This window comes from Actinia tenebrosa, unplaced genomic scaffold, assembly GCF_029948245.1.
Source record: "Actinia tenebrosa isolate PJP-AT-01 unplaced genomic scaffold, QUT_ActTen_1.0 PGA_scaffold16__25_contigs__length_10494907, whole genome shotgun sequence".
NCBI classification, from domain to species: domain Eukaryota; kingdom Metazoa; phylum Cnidaria; class Anthozoa; order Actiniaria; family Actiniidae; genus Actinia; species Actinia tenebrosa.
The window spans coordinates 7617321-7634642 of record NW_028292576.1 but is presented as its reverse complement, the minus strand read 5'-3'; the positions used below and the strand labels follow the sequence as shown (position 1 = coordinate 7634642).

Sequence of the window (17322 nt, the reverse complement as noted above, 5' to 3'; positions counted from 1 at the left end):
CTATATACACCAAACTGCCAATTCGGACTATATATATTTTTCTTGTATTTATGTGATTTGGCATGATTTGCTGTCATTGGGTGTCCTTCCCCATCATTCGCCACCATTCCCCTTCATTCCCGTCAGTCACCGTCATAAGACATCTCACTATCTTTGACCATGATTGACATTCATTGACCATCATTGACCATCATTGACCATCATTGACCATCATTGACCATCATTGACCATCATTGACCATCATTAGACATCATTGACCATCATTAGACATCATTGACCATCATTGACCATCATTACACATCATTGACCATCATTGACCATCATTGACCATCATTGACCATCATTGACCATCATTAGACATCATTGACCATCATTGACCATCATTGACCATCATTGACCATCATTGACCATCATTACACATCATTCACGGTCATTAGACATCATTGACCATCATTGACCATCATTGACCATCATTGACCATCATTGACCATCATTGACCATCATTGACCATCACTGACCATCATTGACCATCATTGACCATCATTGACCATCATTGACCATCATTGACCATCATTGACCATCATTGACCATCATTGACCATCATTGACCATCATTGACCATCATTAGACATCATTGACCATCATTGACCATCATTGACCATCATTGACCATCATTGACCATCATTGACCATCATTGACCATCATTGACCATCATTGACCATCATTGACCATCATTGACCATCATTCACCGTCATTAGACATCATTCACCATCATTGACCATCATTCACCGTCATTGACCTTCATTAGACATCACTGGCCGTAATTAGACATCATTGACCATCATTGACCATCATTGACCATCATTGATCATCATTGACCATCATTGACCATCATTGACCATCATTGACCATCATTGACCATCATTCACCATCATTCACCATCATTCACCATCATTAGACATCATTAGACATCATTCACCGTCATTAGACATCATTCACCATCATTAGACATCATTGACCATTATTGACCATCATTGACCATCATTGACCATCATTGACCATCATTGACCATCATTCACCATCATTAGACATCATTGACCATCATTGACCATCATTGACCATCATTGACCATCATTAGACATCATTCACCGTCATTCACCATCATTGACCATCATTCACCGTCATTACACATCATTGACCATCATTGACCATCATTGACCATCCTTGACCATCATTGACCATCATTGACCATCATTGACCATCATTCACCGTCATTGACCATCATTGACCATCATTCACCATCATTCACCGTCATTAGACATCATTCACCATCATTCACCATCATTGACCATCATTGACCATCATTGACCATCATTAGACATCACTGGCCGTAATTAGACATCATTGACCATCATTGACCATCATTGACCATCATTGACCATCATTGACCATCATTCACCATCATTAGACATCATTAGACATCATTCACCGTCATTAGACATCATTCACCATCATTAGACATCATTGACCATCATTGACCATCATTAGACATCATTGACCATCATTAGACATCATTCACCGTCATTAGACATCATTGACCATCATTGACCATCATTGACCATCATTGACCATCATTGACCATCATTGACCATCATTGACCATCATTCATCACAATCTCGTACCCAGAGCCCTTATTTCTTACTGCGCATGCTCGACGAAATAACTGGGCTCTGGAAAACGCCAATATTTCCTGTGCTGTGATTGGTTCTCGAGAACAAAGGAAGATACTGGAAGTAAAAATTACAGTACTAGGGAAAATAAACAAGATGGCGTCTCGAATTAAGTACACCAAAAAAGTCTTTAGGGCCGGATTTTTCAAAGTTTTGCCGGTTTTGTAATGGAAATTGTATTGATGTCCATCCAATAGATATTTTCGGAGTTAATTTAACTGAAAACCATCTTCAAAACCTAATTTTCCAAGCGCAAATTCACATGCTCTTTGAACATCGTCCGCCATTTTGAATTTACCTAATCTGTCATAATGCGCATGTGCGAGAAACCCAGAATCTGGGTCTTCCGGTTTGGAGTTTTTCAGAGCCCAATTATTTCGTCGAGCATGCGCAGTAAGAAATAAGGGCTCTGGGTACGAGATTGCATTTATCATCATTGACCATCATTCATCATCATTGACCATCATTGACCATCATTGACCATCATTAGACATCATTGACCATCATTAGACGTCATTGACCATCATCATACCTCATTCACCATCATTCACCATCATTCATACGCTCGGGCTGACGTAATATTATACGTTATCGAGCTTCCTGAAGGTCGTTTACAAAGCAAGTACAATAGACGAAAAATGGGGAAAAACATTAGCAGCAGTAAGGGGGACTCGCGATTGATGCCGTATATTTGCGGGTTTTATCCGGGAAATTACGAACGCGGGTACAGCAGATTTACGGAAATTCCGCGAAAAGTCCCTTACTGCTGCTCTGTTGGGTACTGCAAACGAAGTATAAGGTATTCTGTTGGATATACGATGCATGAATGTAAAGAGTTCGTAAACAACTTCTGCATAGTTTGCTTAGCACCTAAAATTAACATACCCAAGCCCAAGGGTTTCTGGTGTTGTGGTAAAAAAATGCAAATAGAAGACGACACGTCAGCACAGTGTTACGAGTGTGGTAAGAATATTCGTAATGCCGTACCAAATGCCACCAGAGAGCAGTATTACGCTAATGGAGGCCGTAAGAAGACCCCATACAAAAGAATAAAATACTTCAGAGACTGGATGAGTTACATACAAGGTCATCAGCCAGTATATTTAGATAACGAAGTAATGGAAAGAATTATAGGCCACTTAGAAGAGCCAACGCCACGAAGCCTGCGGAAAACGCTAGAAAAATTAAAGCTAGGGAAGTATTATAAAAGTATCCCCTATCTTTTGTCTGAAATTACCGGTAAGTCTATTCCTGAGGTTTCTGATATGACAAAAGCCGAGTGGATGTTTTGTCGGCTGGATAAGGATATTCCTTATTATCCTGACGTAATTTACGAAATATTTTACAAAATAGACCCCAACCACCCCCTGTTAGGATGGATTCCGAGAAAATAAAAATGCAAAACTGGCGTTTATTTTGCCAGAAACCCCACTGGGGAATGCATCGCGCAGAACGCCAAGCTATCCCCAGTGGGGTTTTTTGCATTTTGGGCTTACGGGGCTTATTTCATCCCGCGCCAGAGGCCCTCTAGTACATACACATATATCTTTCTTACGACCCACCAGAGGGTGAACTCCGGACAGCGTCCCGAGACACCCCCTGACTTTTCCAACTTTTCCAATCGCGAAACCCCCCATCGCGGGGTTGAATCGCACTTTCTACCCCTCCCCCCACGGTTGCTGTGAGTGGGGGAGGCTTTTTTTCACTCACAGCAACCGGTCCAAATGCGTCTACAGCGAGGCTCGAACTCGGGACTTTAGGCCTCCCCAGCCCCAAAGTCCACGATCACAAGCGAACGCCAGACACATCTGGACGCTTATGTATGTGAAAATTATTATATTTATGTCTTACACTCTAATTTGCATATTTTCTAGACTGACGTTCGATATGTAAATAGAATCCCGTCACGCTCTTTTCGAAGCAGATGTTTACTGAGCAAGCTTTCTTTGAAGCTCTTCTTTCGCTTCTTGGTAGATCTTTTTGCGAGATTCCTCGGAAAGATCTTTTACGACTGTTTTTTTATTTCTTATGTCCGACTTTAATTTCTCGTACTTTTCCTCTTCGGCCAGAATAAGCGAGAATTCTACGTCGTCTATCTTTCTATCACGCAAAGCCTTTGAGACAAGGTCAGTGATCGTATTTACTTTAGCCCTTGACAGAGCTATTGTCGTGTCGTGTTTTGATATTTTGCTTGACAACTGTTTCATAATGCCCGTAGCAACAGCCGAAATAATACCACAGGCTGCCCCAACGCCGGCCAAAGGAACTCCAACGATTATTCCCGGTCCAGTAAGCGAAGTAGCAACGCCGGAGCCCGTTAACACAACAGATATGGATCCTGAAGTTATCGCAATCTTATGTAGCGTACTCCTGGCTCTGACGTACTTTTTTCGGACTTTTTCGTAGTGTTTCGTTTGCCCTTCCAAGTAAGCCAGGATTAGATTTACCTTATTCAAACGAAAGTTCTCGGCATTCAATTCATTAGGTAAATCAGGATAGAGCGGAGGTGCTGATGCTATAACATCCATTATATATAATGTACGACGCTTTTGGGAATGATATACACGACAACCAAAATTACTGGAATTGGAGAGAATTTAGGAAAAGGTTTCCACATGCGGGTGCTAGTAAGTTCGAAAGAAGACCCGATGGTATTTACTATAACGGTGAAAGAATGTACAGCAATGAGGATTTAAAACCTACGCTGGTCGATCAGGTGAAGCATTTACCGGTTGTACAGCCTAATTTTCCAAGGGATTTATTAATGAACAAGGAAGATTACCCATTTTACGATGCTGAAGGTGGTGTAAACGAATTTGAAACGATGGTAACGTTCCTGAAGATTTCAGTGGGTAAGCAATCATTTGATATAGTAGTAAGGAATATCTATGGGGATACGATGTTAAAGCATACGTCAGGTAAAGAGACCAGGGAATGGTTAGCAGGACCCAATATGCGATATTGGCCGCAGCAGTTAAACTTTGCTGTCTGGGCCGCCACTAAAGGTTGTGGCGTTGCCGCGGACATGTTCCACATTTCATTTATGCGGTTTCACGTTGCCTTTACGGTAAGGAGGCTGTTGAAGGAGCTTAACGTACCCCTACCGGGAGATAAGGCATTTAATCCAATGAATAACCGCTACGACGCCGCAGCCCTGGAAAGGTTAATTAATGAGTTCAAACCACAGCAAAAAGATTTTCGTTACAAAGAGGGTAAGACGCATGGGCTGGGTATAGTTTACGTTTGGGGTGCCAACGGTGAGAAGCCAGCCGACTACGGGCATCAAAAATACCCAAGTGGTGAGTTAGAGTTCGGTGATATGGGCGGCGATAAGAGTAATAATTCTTTAATTACCAGAATTCAATCGAACTACCTAGGCACTTGGGATCCATTCGTGTTGATGAAAGGAAAAGGTTTAAGGAACCTAGCCAGGATCAACCGCAGCATTGAAGCATTCGTGTACTGTATCTTAGGAGCGCAGGTAAATACCCGCAGCCCCATCATTGGATCCCAAGGTGCTTCGCGGGAAACACAAGAAGAATTCCTAACTTTATTTGAGTCTGCAATAATAGAAAATGACATATCCAAGTCGGTGCAGAGATATCGATTGGCGGTGCAGCAGTCTAAAGTGCGACTGGATTACGCTTTGTCGCCTGGTTGTTGGTTAATGCCGAGTAATTTGGTTATTAACACCAATTCCGTTGTGGGTTATAACAATAAGCTGCAGCGAGCTACTAAGGATATGAAGTTTGGGGTGAATGACGTGAACTCTGACATGACCAAGAGCATTCCTCACTTCGTAGAGAAACCAAAAAAAGAGATAGAAAAACCATTAAAAAAGGTGCTGCCAAAGAAACCAGTAAAGAAGGTCATGCCTGAGGAATATAACCATAACTTACTAAAAGCCGGCTTAACAGTTGCAAGCATTGGTCTGAGCTATTATATATGGCGATGAACAACCCCTACATGGCTGGAGTAGATTGTGTTTATACGACTTACAAAGGTGAGAAAAGATACACCCAGGCATCTTGGGTTGATGTTACGGGGATGTCTGTGAATTTGAACTACTCAGGAAAGAAGTTAATCCTTTGTAGTATTTGCATTGGCGCAAGTAGTCATGCCAACGTAGGATTTCGTTTCTGCGACGACAATGGAGTATTACAGCCTATGCGCGTAAAAGATGATAACAGGGAGCCTACGCATTTCTCCGTAGAGCCCAACCCCAGCAGCCTTGAAAATCTATCGGTTTGGACTTTTCATATGGTCGCCGATTGTCATGGGAAGGTAAAGCTGCAGATAAGAGTAGACGATACGGGGAGGGTTACGATAAATAGCATAGATGATAAAAGAGATTACGTTTATAATCACAAAACTATTAGCGCCCTTACGGTAGTTAGCCTTTAAATATATGAATAACCCACATGTAAAGGAAGATTCGTTTTTTTCATTATTTAGAGGAGGAGGAGTACTCTGACGATAGCTGGCATGATACCAACCTGCAGGTGAAGGTTGGAGGTCTTGGTATTATCATATGCACTATTAACATTAGTGCATGGAATGATTGCAATGTTGGGTTTAGAATCCTTGATGAGAATGACCACCCACTACTACCCTACAGGAAAAAAAAAATAAGAGGCATTTAACCCACTTCACTTTTGAGCCCACGACCACGAGCTTGGAGAACCTAACACCGGTGACTTTTCACATAATAGCTAATTGTCAACATGCGAGGCTTCAAATTCGTCCAAGCGACACAAGGAGAACCCATTCGGGTATTGTTGGGATAAATACCACCTATCCGGCAGCTGGCTCCCCGGCGGATGCTACCTGGAGTCATAAGACCATTAGTACTATGACTTTCATACCTTTAGTTTCGCATTATCAAGGCGGCACGAATACTATCTTTACTTATCCCCAGTCGAGGACACCTCGGATTCCCGACGACGATAAGCCACCAGTAACGTACCCAGATAAGATCAAACCTTCATCTTCTTCAAGAGTACCACCCCAATAGCTACTACTAATATCCAAATGTTATTCCCCACGAACTTCAACAGTTCTCCGCCGGCCCTAAGTGCCAAGGAAACAACTGAACCCAGCAGCCCAGGAAGGCCGGCTGCCATCTTTTTTCCTAAGGCCGTTAGTCCATTACCTAATTTTTTTACGCCTGCGCCTGTAGCCTTAAGCGCAGAAAAGATTACACCTACTACGCTTGAAATAGCGACCGCGAATGCCAGTGGAATACCATACTTCAAGAGGGCTCTTTTTACCTTTTCCTTGGTGGTAAGCCCCAATTCTCTTTCCAGGTTTTCCTTTTGCGTATGTAATTCTGCAAGGCGCTCCTGAAGGGTTTCTACTTCCTTTTGAGCTGCTTCCCTTTCCTCTTCGGGACGATTTTGGTCCGCAACTACTTCCTGCTGCCGCTCTATTTGCCCCTCCAGGTCTTCGACGGCCTGTTGAAGTTGTCGTATTCGTTCCTCCGCCACTGCCTTGTCCACCATTACTTGCCTTTCTCTGTCAACAGACTCCATCAATTCTTTTCCCAGACGCTGTAGTTCTGCGTCTTTTCCCGCCGATTCATTCAAAGCAGCCCTTAGCTGATTTCTTGCGGTGCTTTTTTCTTCCAACAGCTTAGAAAGCCTAGCTCTAAAGTCTGCAATTTCGGCGACATGGCTTGCAGTTGTTAACCTACTTTGTTTCATGAATTCGTCTTCTAATTCTTCTATACGCCCCTGCAATGCTTGGTTTTCCTCCTGGACGGCATTAAAGTGACTATCGACATTACCCCCTTTCTTGGTTGCTTCGTCGAGTTGTCGCCTAAGGTCGTTGATGGTTACCTTATTTTCCTGCATTTCCTTTTGAAGTGCTTCCTTTTCAGCTTTTACCTTTTGCAAGAAGCTCACCAAGCCTCCAGTCGCGTCGCTATCTTTTGGAAGTTCTTCAAGTTGTTTGCTTTTTTCCTCTTTGACGGTCTCTAATTGGTTGAGTTTTTCCTGGCGCTCCTCTTGCAGTCTGATTGCGGATCTGAGGGCATCTTTGTAGCCAGGCTTCGAAATACCTCTAATAAAGGTCCTTTGAGCAACTTTTGTTTCCTCTTGAGTCAAAGTGCTTAGCATCGTCAAGTTGGGCGTTCCAAGCGCATTTGTGACTCCTTTTGGAAGCTGGTTGTTAAGCAGGCTGGTATTTCTCCTTTGATACAGGTTGTGCCATTTTTCCCTACCCGATTCTCTAACTTGAACCTGCCCTTTGTCTCCTATTTGGAAGTCCAAAGTAGCCAGGTTTATGTTTGGGTATCGCTCTCTTAGGTCATTGAGGAGGTCCGCTGTTAAGTCCGACCGCACGCCAAGGGATTCCATTTGTAAGTATTCTGGAATAGGCGTGTGGGGGTTCTTAGACCTAAATTTATCTCTCAAGGAACGCATAGCATCGCGGGCCCTGACGCCATACTTGCTCAGCAATTTATCAAAAAGGCCTCGGGGGTCTACATGGTCATCAGGAAGCAGGGTTTCATATTCTTCGTCGTTAATATCGACTTGACCTTCTTCAGTGGTGGGATCGAAATCTGTTCCTTCTACTTCCATTATATATGATAAGCTCAAAGTTAAACCCCAATATATTACCTAAGCAGGTTGGCGGACTGAAAGCAGAACGCACCTTTCACCGAGTCACCTTTACCCCCAGCAGCGCTAGACCTGGAGAAACGCTGTACGTAGGTGTGCCTCGACTAACAGATAACCTAGTCTTAGTTCCTGGCACCTTAGCTTTAAGGTTTGATTTGACGGTGCAACCTACCGTCGCAGATGAAAGGATTATCGTTAACAACCTTGGTCGCAACATCGTCTCAAAGATGCGAGTAAAGTTTGCCGGGGAATCCCTCTTAGACTTAAACAACTATGACCTTTACACCACTTACAAAGATCTGTGGTTGACTGCATTCGAAAGGGCACAAAAGATAGAGCAGGGTATTGGTAGCACAATCTTACGTAAGGTTAGGACTCCTACCAAGACACAACCTACTGACGGCAGCGGAGAAACCGCAGTGGCAGATGCAAAGGCCATTAAGACAGCCTATGGTACTAAATACGTAATACCATTGGACTTTGAGGCTATTACCAGCCACGGAGTTTATTATCCTAGACAGTTGAGTGAGTTGCAGTTTGAAGTGACCTTAGCCAACATAACTAACATCATTGGCGGGTTAAGCACTGCGTTGTCGGGAAGTATTCCTCCATATGCCATTACCAACCTGGAATTGCAGTATGAAACCATACATTCCGAAGATCTAGCACGCAGCGCTGGCATGGAATACAGCTCCGGAAAGGCTTTCTTGTATGACCACGCGGTAATGTACAAAACCTTTAGTTTCCTGGATAAGACAGACGCGGTAATTACTCAGAGCATTAATTTACCACGTCGTAGTCTTACAGGGCTGATGTTGGTATTTATCAAACCTTATGAAGCCGGTAAGCGCGACTCTGAAGCCTTTCATAACCCCAACATCACCAACGTCGGGATTAGCATCAATGGAGTTCCAAATAAGGTGTATTCGCAGGGAATGAAGCCCTCAGACATCTACAGGGAAATAAAAAGAAAGTTTGGGGATCAAGTTGCACCCGGCGAGTTCTTTACCGATAAGTATGCATTGTGGATTGACATGCGAACCACCAACGACGAGGATTTACATGGGCAGGGATTGCGTCTGGTAAATACCCAGGACGGCATTACCCTGGAAATCAAGCGATGACCTAAACAGCTAGCGCAGGTGACTCAGACAAGATCAACGCATACGTCTTCGTGGTCTCTGACGCGCAACTGAGCTGTAGAAATGAATCAGCTAAAGAGCTGTTGCATATTGATTCGCTTCCCTTAACCAAAAAAATATCTCTTACGTATATAATGCTTCGCGTATTCAAAAACAACGACACCAAACTGCAATGCATAGTGCAAGGCGATAAACTTTATTTCAAAGCGAAGGAGGTGGCTTTGGCGTTGGGTTACGTTAACTCTAGGGACGCAGCTAGAGCACACGTCTCAGAGGAAAACAAGGTAACTTTGGGGTCTATAAAGGGTGTCAATCTGACTGACACCCTTAATGCGCAACCACATACCGTTTACATCACTGAAATGGGTCTTTATGAGTTAATATTCGGATCTGAAAAGTCCGTAGCTAAGGAGTTCAGAAAATGGGTGTTAGGCGATGTTCTCCCTACCCTCAGGAAAACAGGTAAGTATGAAATAGAGCGGCGCTTTGACAGTCCTAATAAGTTAATATTCAAAATAGAAAATGAATTTGACCTGCATAAGAAGGTCGTAAACTACATACGTCGATTCCACCCTATCCTACTGCTGGCACCAGGTCTTGGAGAACTACAGGACTCAGCTAGCAAAAGAATAGTATGTTGGCAGAAAGGTTACCAGGCAGGTCAGCCTGACATCTTAGTTCTCAATGCACATAAAAAATATAATGGGTTATGCTTGGAGTTGAAGACACCTAAGGGTAACGGCGTATTATCCTCAAAACAAGAGGCATTACTCGCACAATACGAAGCAAATGGTTACCTGACTATGGTGTGCAATGATTACGACCTTATATGTAGGGAGATCGACCATTACGCGGAAGGCATTCGCATACCTTGTCCTGGCTGCGTTAAGGCTTTTAAGACGCAGGATGCGTTAAGGACTCACCAAAGAATATTTCATAGATATAATGATAGTTGAACAGACACACTGGTGTGAATTAGTCCAAGGCATTTCATACAGAATAAAAAATTATGTTGTGTTCGAAGACATCAGCCGTTTAAGGTTGGTCTTGGAACACGACGGTAAAGAGTGCACACTGTGGGCACCCGACTGCGTGCGGTATGTCCTTCAAGGTGAGGAATTCACACACATACGCAGCTATGGTAAGGTCAACGGTCGATGGAAGTTCGACGTTGAAAGGAAGGTAGATGCTAATCCTCTGTGCGATTAGAAGTCATCCTCATGGGCGGTTAAGTATTGGTCTGCTACGGCGGACCTCATTTTTTCTGTTATCTGGTAAGCGGATACGGTAATTAAGACGCCTCCTACGAATGCTGCGATTTGAGGAATCATATATCTTTCTCATTTTTCCAAGCCTTTCGTACCGCCAGGTAATGGTCTAAAGGACGTGGTCCGTCGTATAGACAGCACCAAATATGTTGTCCGCTCCGTTGACAGCCGCAGCGATCGCAAATAGCCTCCCAGTGTTCCCTGTCCTCCCATTTAACGCCCTCAACGTCGTCAAAGCCTACAAAGGTTTGGTCAATTTCCTTCTTACGTTTTGTCAGCGCCCGGGAGGTTTCAAGGGGGCAACAGCGTTCGGCTATGTCACCGTGGGTTTCGCAGGCAATACCTTCTAGGTGGTAACGGCGGCAGCGGTACTTATGCCAGTTCTCTTCAAAGAAGGGCTCATCACAGCGGTAGCAGTAGTTCTTTAGACAGACTTTGTTGTCGCGGTGATATTGTAAGGCTTGGAGGGTGGACAGCTTTTGACCGCAGTTACCGCAAAGGGTGCTTATGGTCTTTTGACGGTATTGCAGTCGCTCCATATACATACCTTACAGATCCTCTTTGTAAACTAAAGTTCTTTGTGTTTTAGGATCTGTGGGACACCAATGCCCAACAAAGGATCCTTCGGGGAATACCTTATTACAATGAGGACAGGTGTATTTTTTCTCCTCACGAATTATGCAGTCGGCAGGTAGTTCACATGTAATGCAGTCCATATATTGAAAGGGTAACTAGAATTCCTCCCAGGCTCCTGCGCCTTAACTTTGATGTAGTATATCGGTGATGTAAGGAGATCTTAATAATATCTTATTATTCTTTCTTAGGATACGTTACGTAAAGACTTATTTTAGGGTCCTTCATATTATCCTCTTTTTATTTATTATATTAAGTAATGTTAATGAGATATCATTAAAGAATAATAAGGTATCATTAAAACTAAAGGCCCTAAGAATATAAGCCTAATAACATTCAAAACATTAAGAAATAATACCCTATCATTAAAACTAAAGGCCCTAAGAATATAAGCCTAATAACATTCAAAACATTAAGAAATAATACCCTATCATTAAAACTAAAGACCCTAAGAATATAAGCCTAATAACATTTAAAACATTAAGAAATAATGACATTAAAACTAAAGGCCTTAAGAGACCCTACCCTATCAGCAACAACGAAGTAGGATCATTAATAAGGCATAAAGAACACCCTACTATAATGACGTGCAACGATTGCAACAAACGATTCAGTTCCTTACAGCGACTTAACTATCACACCGAAAACAAGGTCTGCTTTAAGCAACGCGCAGCAACGACATGCGAACATTGCAATAAGACCTTTACGACCAGCCAAGCTCGTTCCTACCACGTCAAAAACAAGGTCTGCTTTAAGCAACGCGCGACAGAAACGACATGCGAACATTGCAATAAGACCTTTGCTACCGCGCAAGCTTGTTCCTACCACGTCAAAAACAAAGTCTGTCGCCGAAACAACGCACACAACCTTACTTGCGAAGAATGCTACAAGGTACTAAGCTCTCCTCAAGCACTAGCATACCACATGGAACACAGAGTCTGCCTCAAATCTCTTTGCAAAAGCTGCAACGCATCCTTTGAAGATGCCTGGCACAAATACAGATGTAAACGATACGACCTTTCAGAAGTCGTCTGCGAAGAGCATGGCGACGTAGCAGAACGTTGTTGTCCAGTCGACACGGTAAGGCAATTAAACAACCAGAAAAAAGAAATAGACAACCTCTTTGTGAACTTCGACGTCACATTTGAAAAGGTCGCCTGGGAGAACGTAAACTACTGGAACGACACTTGCGATAAGTGTGGCTGCGTCAGGAAGGAACAACACTTGTGGCAGTGCTTATACGATCCATCGCAAGCATGTACTTTCAGTCGCTACGCCGAAATGCGTATGAAAGATGCGCTGCTACAGAAGGCGGAAATGCTACGCCAGCAACGACGATGAAGTCGCCTAAGGATGCCATTGCGCGATGGACCTAATTCATTTCGAGGTTCCTTATCGTTAACATTCTATAGAGGATATTGAATGAAGTCCTTAACGGACTCCGTAGCCCAACCCACTATTGTCAAAAGCGCACCAAACCGTTCTGCACGCTTCAGACTACACATTTCATCATACAATTCCTGCACACGCTCTTTTAACCGATCTATTTCTTCCCTTTGTATTTCTATGGTGTTTTTTTTATCCTTTGCGTCGGCGGTCATTCTTCTTACTGCTTCCACTGGTTCCATCTATATATGAATCCAGATCACATGCCTTGTAATGCTCTGATAGTAGGACCCACCGGCTGCGGAAAGACCCAGTTCATCGTGGAGCAGCTATTAGGACCCTTTAGATACCGTTTCGACTACATCGTGCTATTATGCCCCACCTACGTGAATAACCGCACCTGGGAAGGCATAGGAGTGAAAGATGACGACTTCTTTGTGGACATATTGGACCCTAACGAGTTATCCAGCCATTTGAAGTTCTGGCACAAGCAATTCCCTAAAGATACACAGACTTTACTCATACTGGATGACATTGCCTGTGGGGACGACGTAAAAAAGCGCACCTCCGAATTAGTGAAGCTCGCTTTCAGCGGTAGACATGACAATATTAGCGTTTGGTTGCTCTCGCAGCAGCTTACCAGTGTCTCTAAACCCTTCAGGGAAAACATAGGCTCCCTGGTCGTATTTTATACACCCAGTAAGTCTGACCTGGAAACCATCTTAAGCGACTACGGCGGTGAGATATCCAAGGAACAGTTGCATGAATACATGCGGCATTTAAAGACGCATCAACATTCCAAGATGATCTTCTCTTTGAGGTTTCCGTATTCAATAAAGATCTCAGATCTTTAACCCCTAATGTATATGGAGATTGAGCAGCTCTTAGATGAAGTCCCCACACAGTTAGACGAAAGTAACCTCAAGGAACAACTCAACATACTTGTGTCTTCGGGGAAGTGTAAAGAAATGATAGGCAAGGAACTTACCCATGAGCAAGTTAACAAGTTGTCAGAAGAGGAAGTCAAAAAGTTCCATAAGAGGTACGAGGCTGCCCTTGCAAGTAAGACCACGGACGCCGTCGCAGACTCCGCTATCCGACTTGCGACTAAATTGCTTGGATTTGCACTGCCCATAGACGATGTGGATCAACTACGGAAGGACATAAGTGAGGACTATGTCATTGCCCAAGAACTTAAGATAACCTGCGGGTGGTTGTCTTTGAAGTGCGGTAAGTTAATGGCAGTAGCCTCTGCGGCTTTGCACGTAGCTCAGCACGTTGACTTGAAAGAGGTACTAGGTTCCTTTGGAACATCTTGGAAGGACTTCAAGAAGGACAGAGAAGTCGAAAAGGTCTTTCAGGCAGCACTTGCTGATAATCAAGTCACCTCAAGTACTTAGTCAAGTCATTATCAAGTCATTCTCAAGTACTTAGTCAAGTCGCCCTTAAGTCGTCTTAAGTACTTAGTCAAGTACTTAGTCAAGTCATTGTCAAGTCGTCTCAAGTACTTAGTCAAGTCATTGTCAAGTACTTAGTCAAGTCGTCTTAAGTCATTCTCAAGTACTTAGTCAAGTCATTGTCAAGTCGTCCTTAAGTACTTAATCAAGTCATCCTTAAGTCATTGTCAAGTCGCCGTCAAGTTATTATCAAGTCCTTCAAGTCCTTAGATATAAGATGAGTGGCACCGAAGAACAACCTCAGGAGGAGCAGAAGATTACCAAGCCTAAATCTGCAGGCAGAGTTGCCGCGGGAAAGAAGCTCGCGGAGATGAACAGAAAGAATAAAGCCAAAAAAGAAGAAAAGGTGGAGGACGAAAGCGAATCCTTTTGGAATCCCGGCTACGTCATTGGCGCGATAGGAATTGCTATAGCAGCAGGCAGCCTTTACTTACAATGGCGGGCTACGAAGCCAGAAGTAAAGCGGGAGGCCTCAACGTATCACGCACCTGTGGAGGTTAGAAAAAGCAAAATCCCTGAAATGGAATGACCTTCTCGCTTTGTAATATAATGTCGACTGCATTGTTGAAAACTGTTGAAGAGGCAGCTATCATTACTTCTATTGTTGCTGGTATTGGTTGGGTAGGTAAGAAAGTGCTCAAAGAAGACCCAAGCAAGAGCTTCGCTAATTTCGCTAAAATGACCGCTGCCGTTGGCGGGGCTATCATGCTAAAGGATTACCTACGAAAGGAAAAGTACCTGCCTAACATATAATGGTTAGCTTAGTCGCAGGTGGAGTTATTGCAGCTTTAGCATTTACAGGAGCTAATTATGGCGGTAGATATCTGGATAAATTAGTTAGCGGTGATAAAAACGCAGAATCTAACGCCGAAAGAAAAAGGCACGACTTAGCGCTGGAGAAATATCAGCGAGACGTGGCGGTTTGGAATAAAAAAAGACAAGCTTACAGGGATTGGTTGGATAAGAATTACCAAGACAAAATGCAGGCGGATAAGAACTTCGAAAACACAGACTACGCCTTCAAACTTTATTCGCAGGCGCACCCCACAGTGGTGTTAAAGAAGCCTGACTTTAAGAATTACTACCAGCCTTCTAAGAAACAAAAAAATAGTGAGTTGGTCTTCGTAGGAGTCGCAGGGCTGGCAGGAGGCGTGGCCTTGGCGTATCTAATATAATGATCGTCTTTTTGGAAAGCGACAAGAATAACTTTACCACTTATCTGAATCCTCCCATCCGCGCGGAAAGGGTTCGGTTGGTTAGTTGCTCTTTGTACAATTCTTGGTATAATTTGATTGGCGGCTTTGTCGTTGTGAATGCCAACAAACCAAAGTTGCCAGATTCCCATTACACCCCCATAACACTGGCTAAGGAGCTAGCAAAGCATGGATATACTCTTACCACAGGATTACCCCATGAAATGACATTTAAGAAAAATAATGGGAGCGTCAATTTAAAGGACAGTTCATTGGTAGAACTCCTGGGCCTTACTAGTACCACGATCAATGGTCAACTTGACGTGAAATGGAAAGTCGCATCCTCTTACGAAGTCTATTGCGACTTGGTCCATAGTTACAACAATGGAGAAAAGTCTTCTCTTATGTCCAAATTCCTACCTAAGGGTAATCCATTTGACCTGGTAGAATACACTCCCATTTCTTTAAGCTATGATTTGTCTAATTTGGTAGAAAGCATAAACATCACCATTAAGGTGGACGGAAAGACGGTGGATTTTAACGGACGTAAGATCAATCTTGTCCTGGAATTCATATAATGGGCCGCGTAGAGGACAAACTCAAAAGGATTTACTATGGGCCTGAAGGCTATTGGAAAGGAGCGTCGGCCATCAAGAAACTCGCGACCGCGGCCAGGGTATCAGAAGAAACGGCTAAGAACTGGTTAAAAAAACAAACCCTCTGGCAGGTTTATCTTCCCGTGCCTAAGTACATTCCCAGGCCCAGCTTTACCGTAAATACCCCCAATGAAGTTCATCAGGCGGATTTGCTCTTCTTACCGCACGACAAGGTGAGAAAGAAGACCTATAGGTACGCTTTGACCGTAGTCGATATCGCAAGCAGATACAAGGACGCCGAACCCATAACCAGCAAGGATTCTGGGGAAGTCGCAGAAGCCCTAGGTAGGATTTATAAGCGCGTTTTGAAATGGCCTAAGCTGCTGCAAGTGGATGCGGGGACAGAGTTCATGGGGGTGGTTACTAAGACCCTGAAAGACCACAGCACTAAAATTAGGAGAGCTGAAGCTGAGTACCACAGGGGTCAAAGCATCGTCGAAAGATTCAATAAGACCCTGGCCGAGCGTCTCTTTGGGTACCAGTATTGGAAAGAGCTGGAAGATCCATCCAAACGCAACAGAGAATGGACTCAGAGGCTCCCCCAGGTCGTCGCGGCTTTGAACAACGAGGCGGCCAGGGCTACGGGAATAAAACCCAGAGATGCCATAAAAAAGAAACACGTGGAACACAAGTCCTACGTCAGAAGTTCGAGGGCGGTCGGACTGAAGGAAAAAAAGCTACCCCGCAACATAGTGGTCAGATACCTCTATCAGCCGGGGGAACTCGAAGGTGGCAGTAAGAGAGCCACGGATCCTAACTGGTCTTTGGAAACGTATGAGATTTCAAAGTCCGTCACCAAGGAAGGGCAACCCGTGTTGTATTACCTAAATGGCCCAAGTCGTGGATTTGTCATGGAAGAGCTGCTCATAGTCCCCAAAGACTCAGAGTAGCGCAGCACCGCGCGCCCGATTACACTCTAGGCATGTCAGTCTTACGTTACCTCTGCAATGCCCGCGTTTGTTGTCGATACGATCCACGGAGAACTGCTGATCGTCATTCGGGTCAAACCTCCATAGTAGAGGTATGTTACATTTGGCACACCTTGCCCCTTTCTTATAGACGTCGTCCACGCAGAGGTCGAACGTCATATTTTTTTCTTCGTCGTGGCGCTTGTAGCGAAGGAGTTTCTTCGTAATGTTCTCTTTGGCTACGTCTTCTGGGGTCTTATCGTAACGCAGTTGCGGACCCCAAGCTCTTTTCAATTGCTTGGCGTATTCTACGCGGCTTACGGCGGTGTA

General features: G+C 43.9%; 1 protein-coding gene across 5 annotated transcripts in view; it reads left to right on the top strand.

Moving 5' to 3' along the window:
* The first annotated feature begins 4121 nt into the window (after nucleotides 1-4121).
* LOC116297138 (uncharacterized) overlaps nucleotides 4122-17322 on the top strand; it is a 26492-nt gene continuing 13291 nt past the window's right edge. For 2 of the 5 annotated variants that reach the window (XM_089031225.1, XM_089031226.1), the window contains exon 1: nucleotides 4123-4581. In XM_089031225.1, coding sequence (XP_088887351.1) covers nucleotides 4266-4581 — 316 coding nt within the window. In that variant the 5' untranslated portion in view covers nucleotides 4123-4265. Of the gene's footprint in view, nucleotides 4582-17322 lie in introns of all 5 variants that reach the window. The other 3 variants (XM_089031227.1, XM_089031223.1, XM_089031224.1) reach the window with 2 other exon arrangements.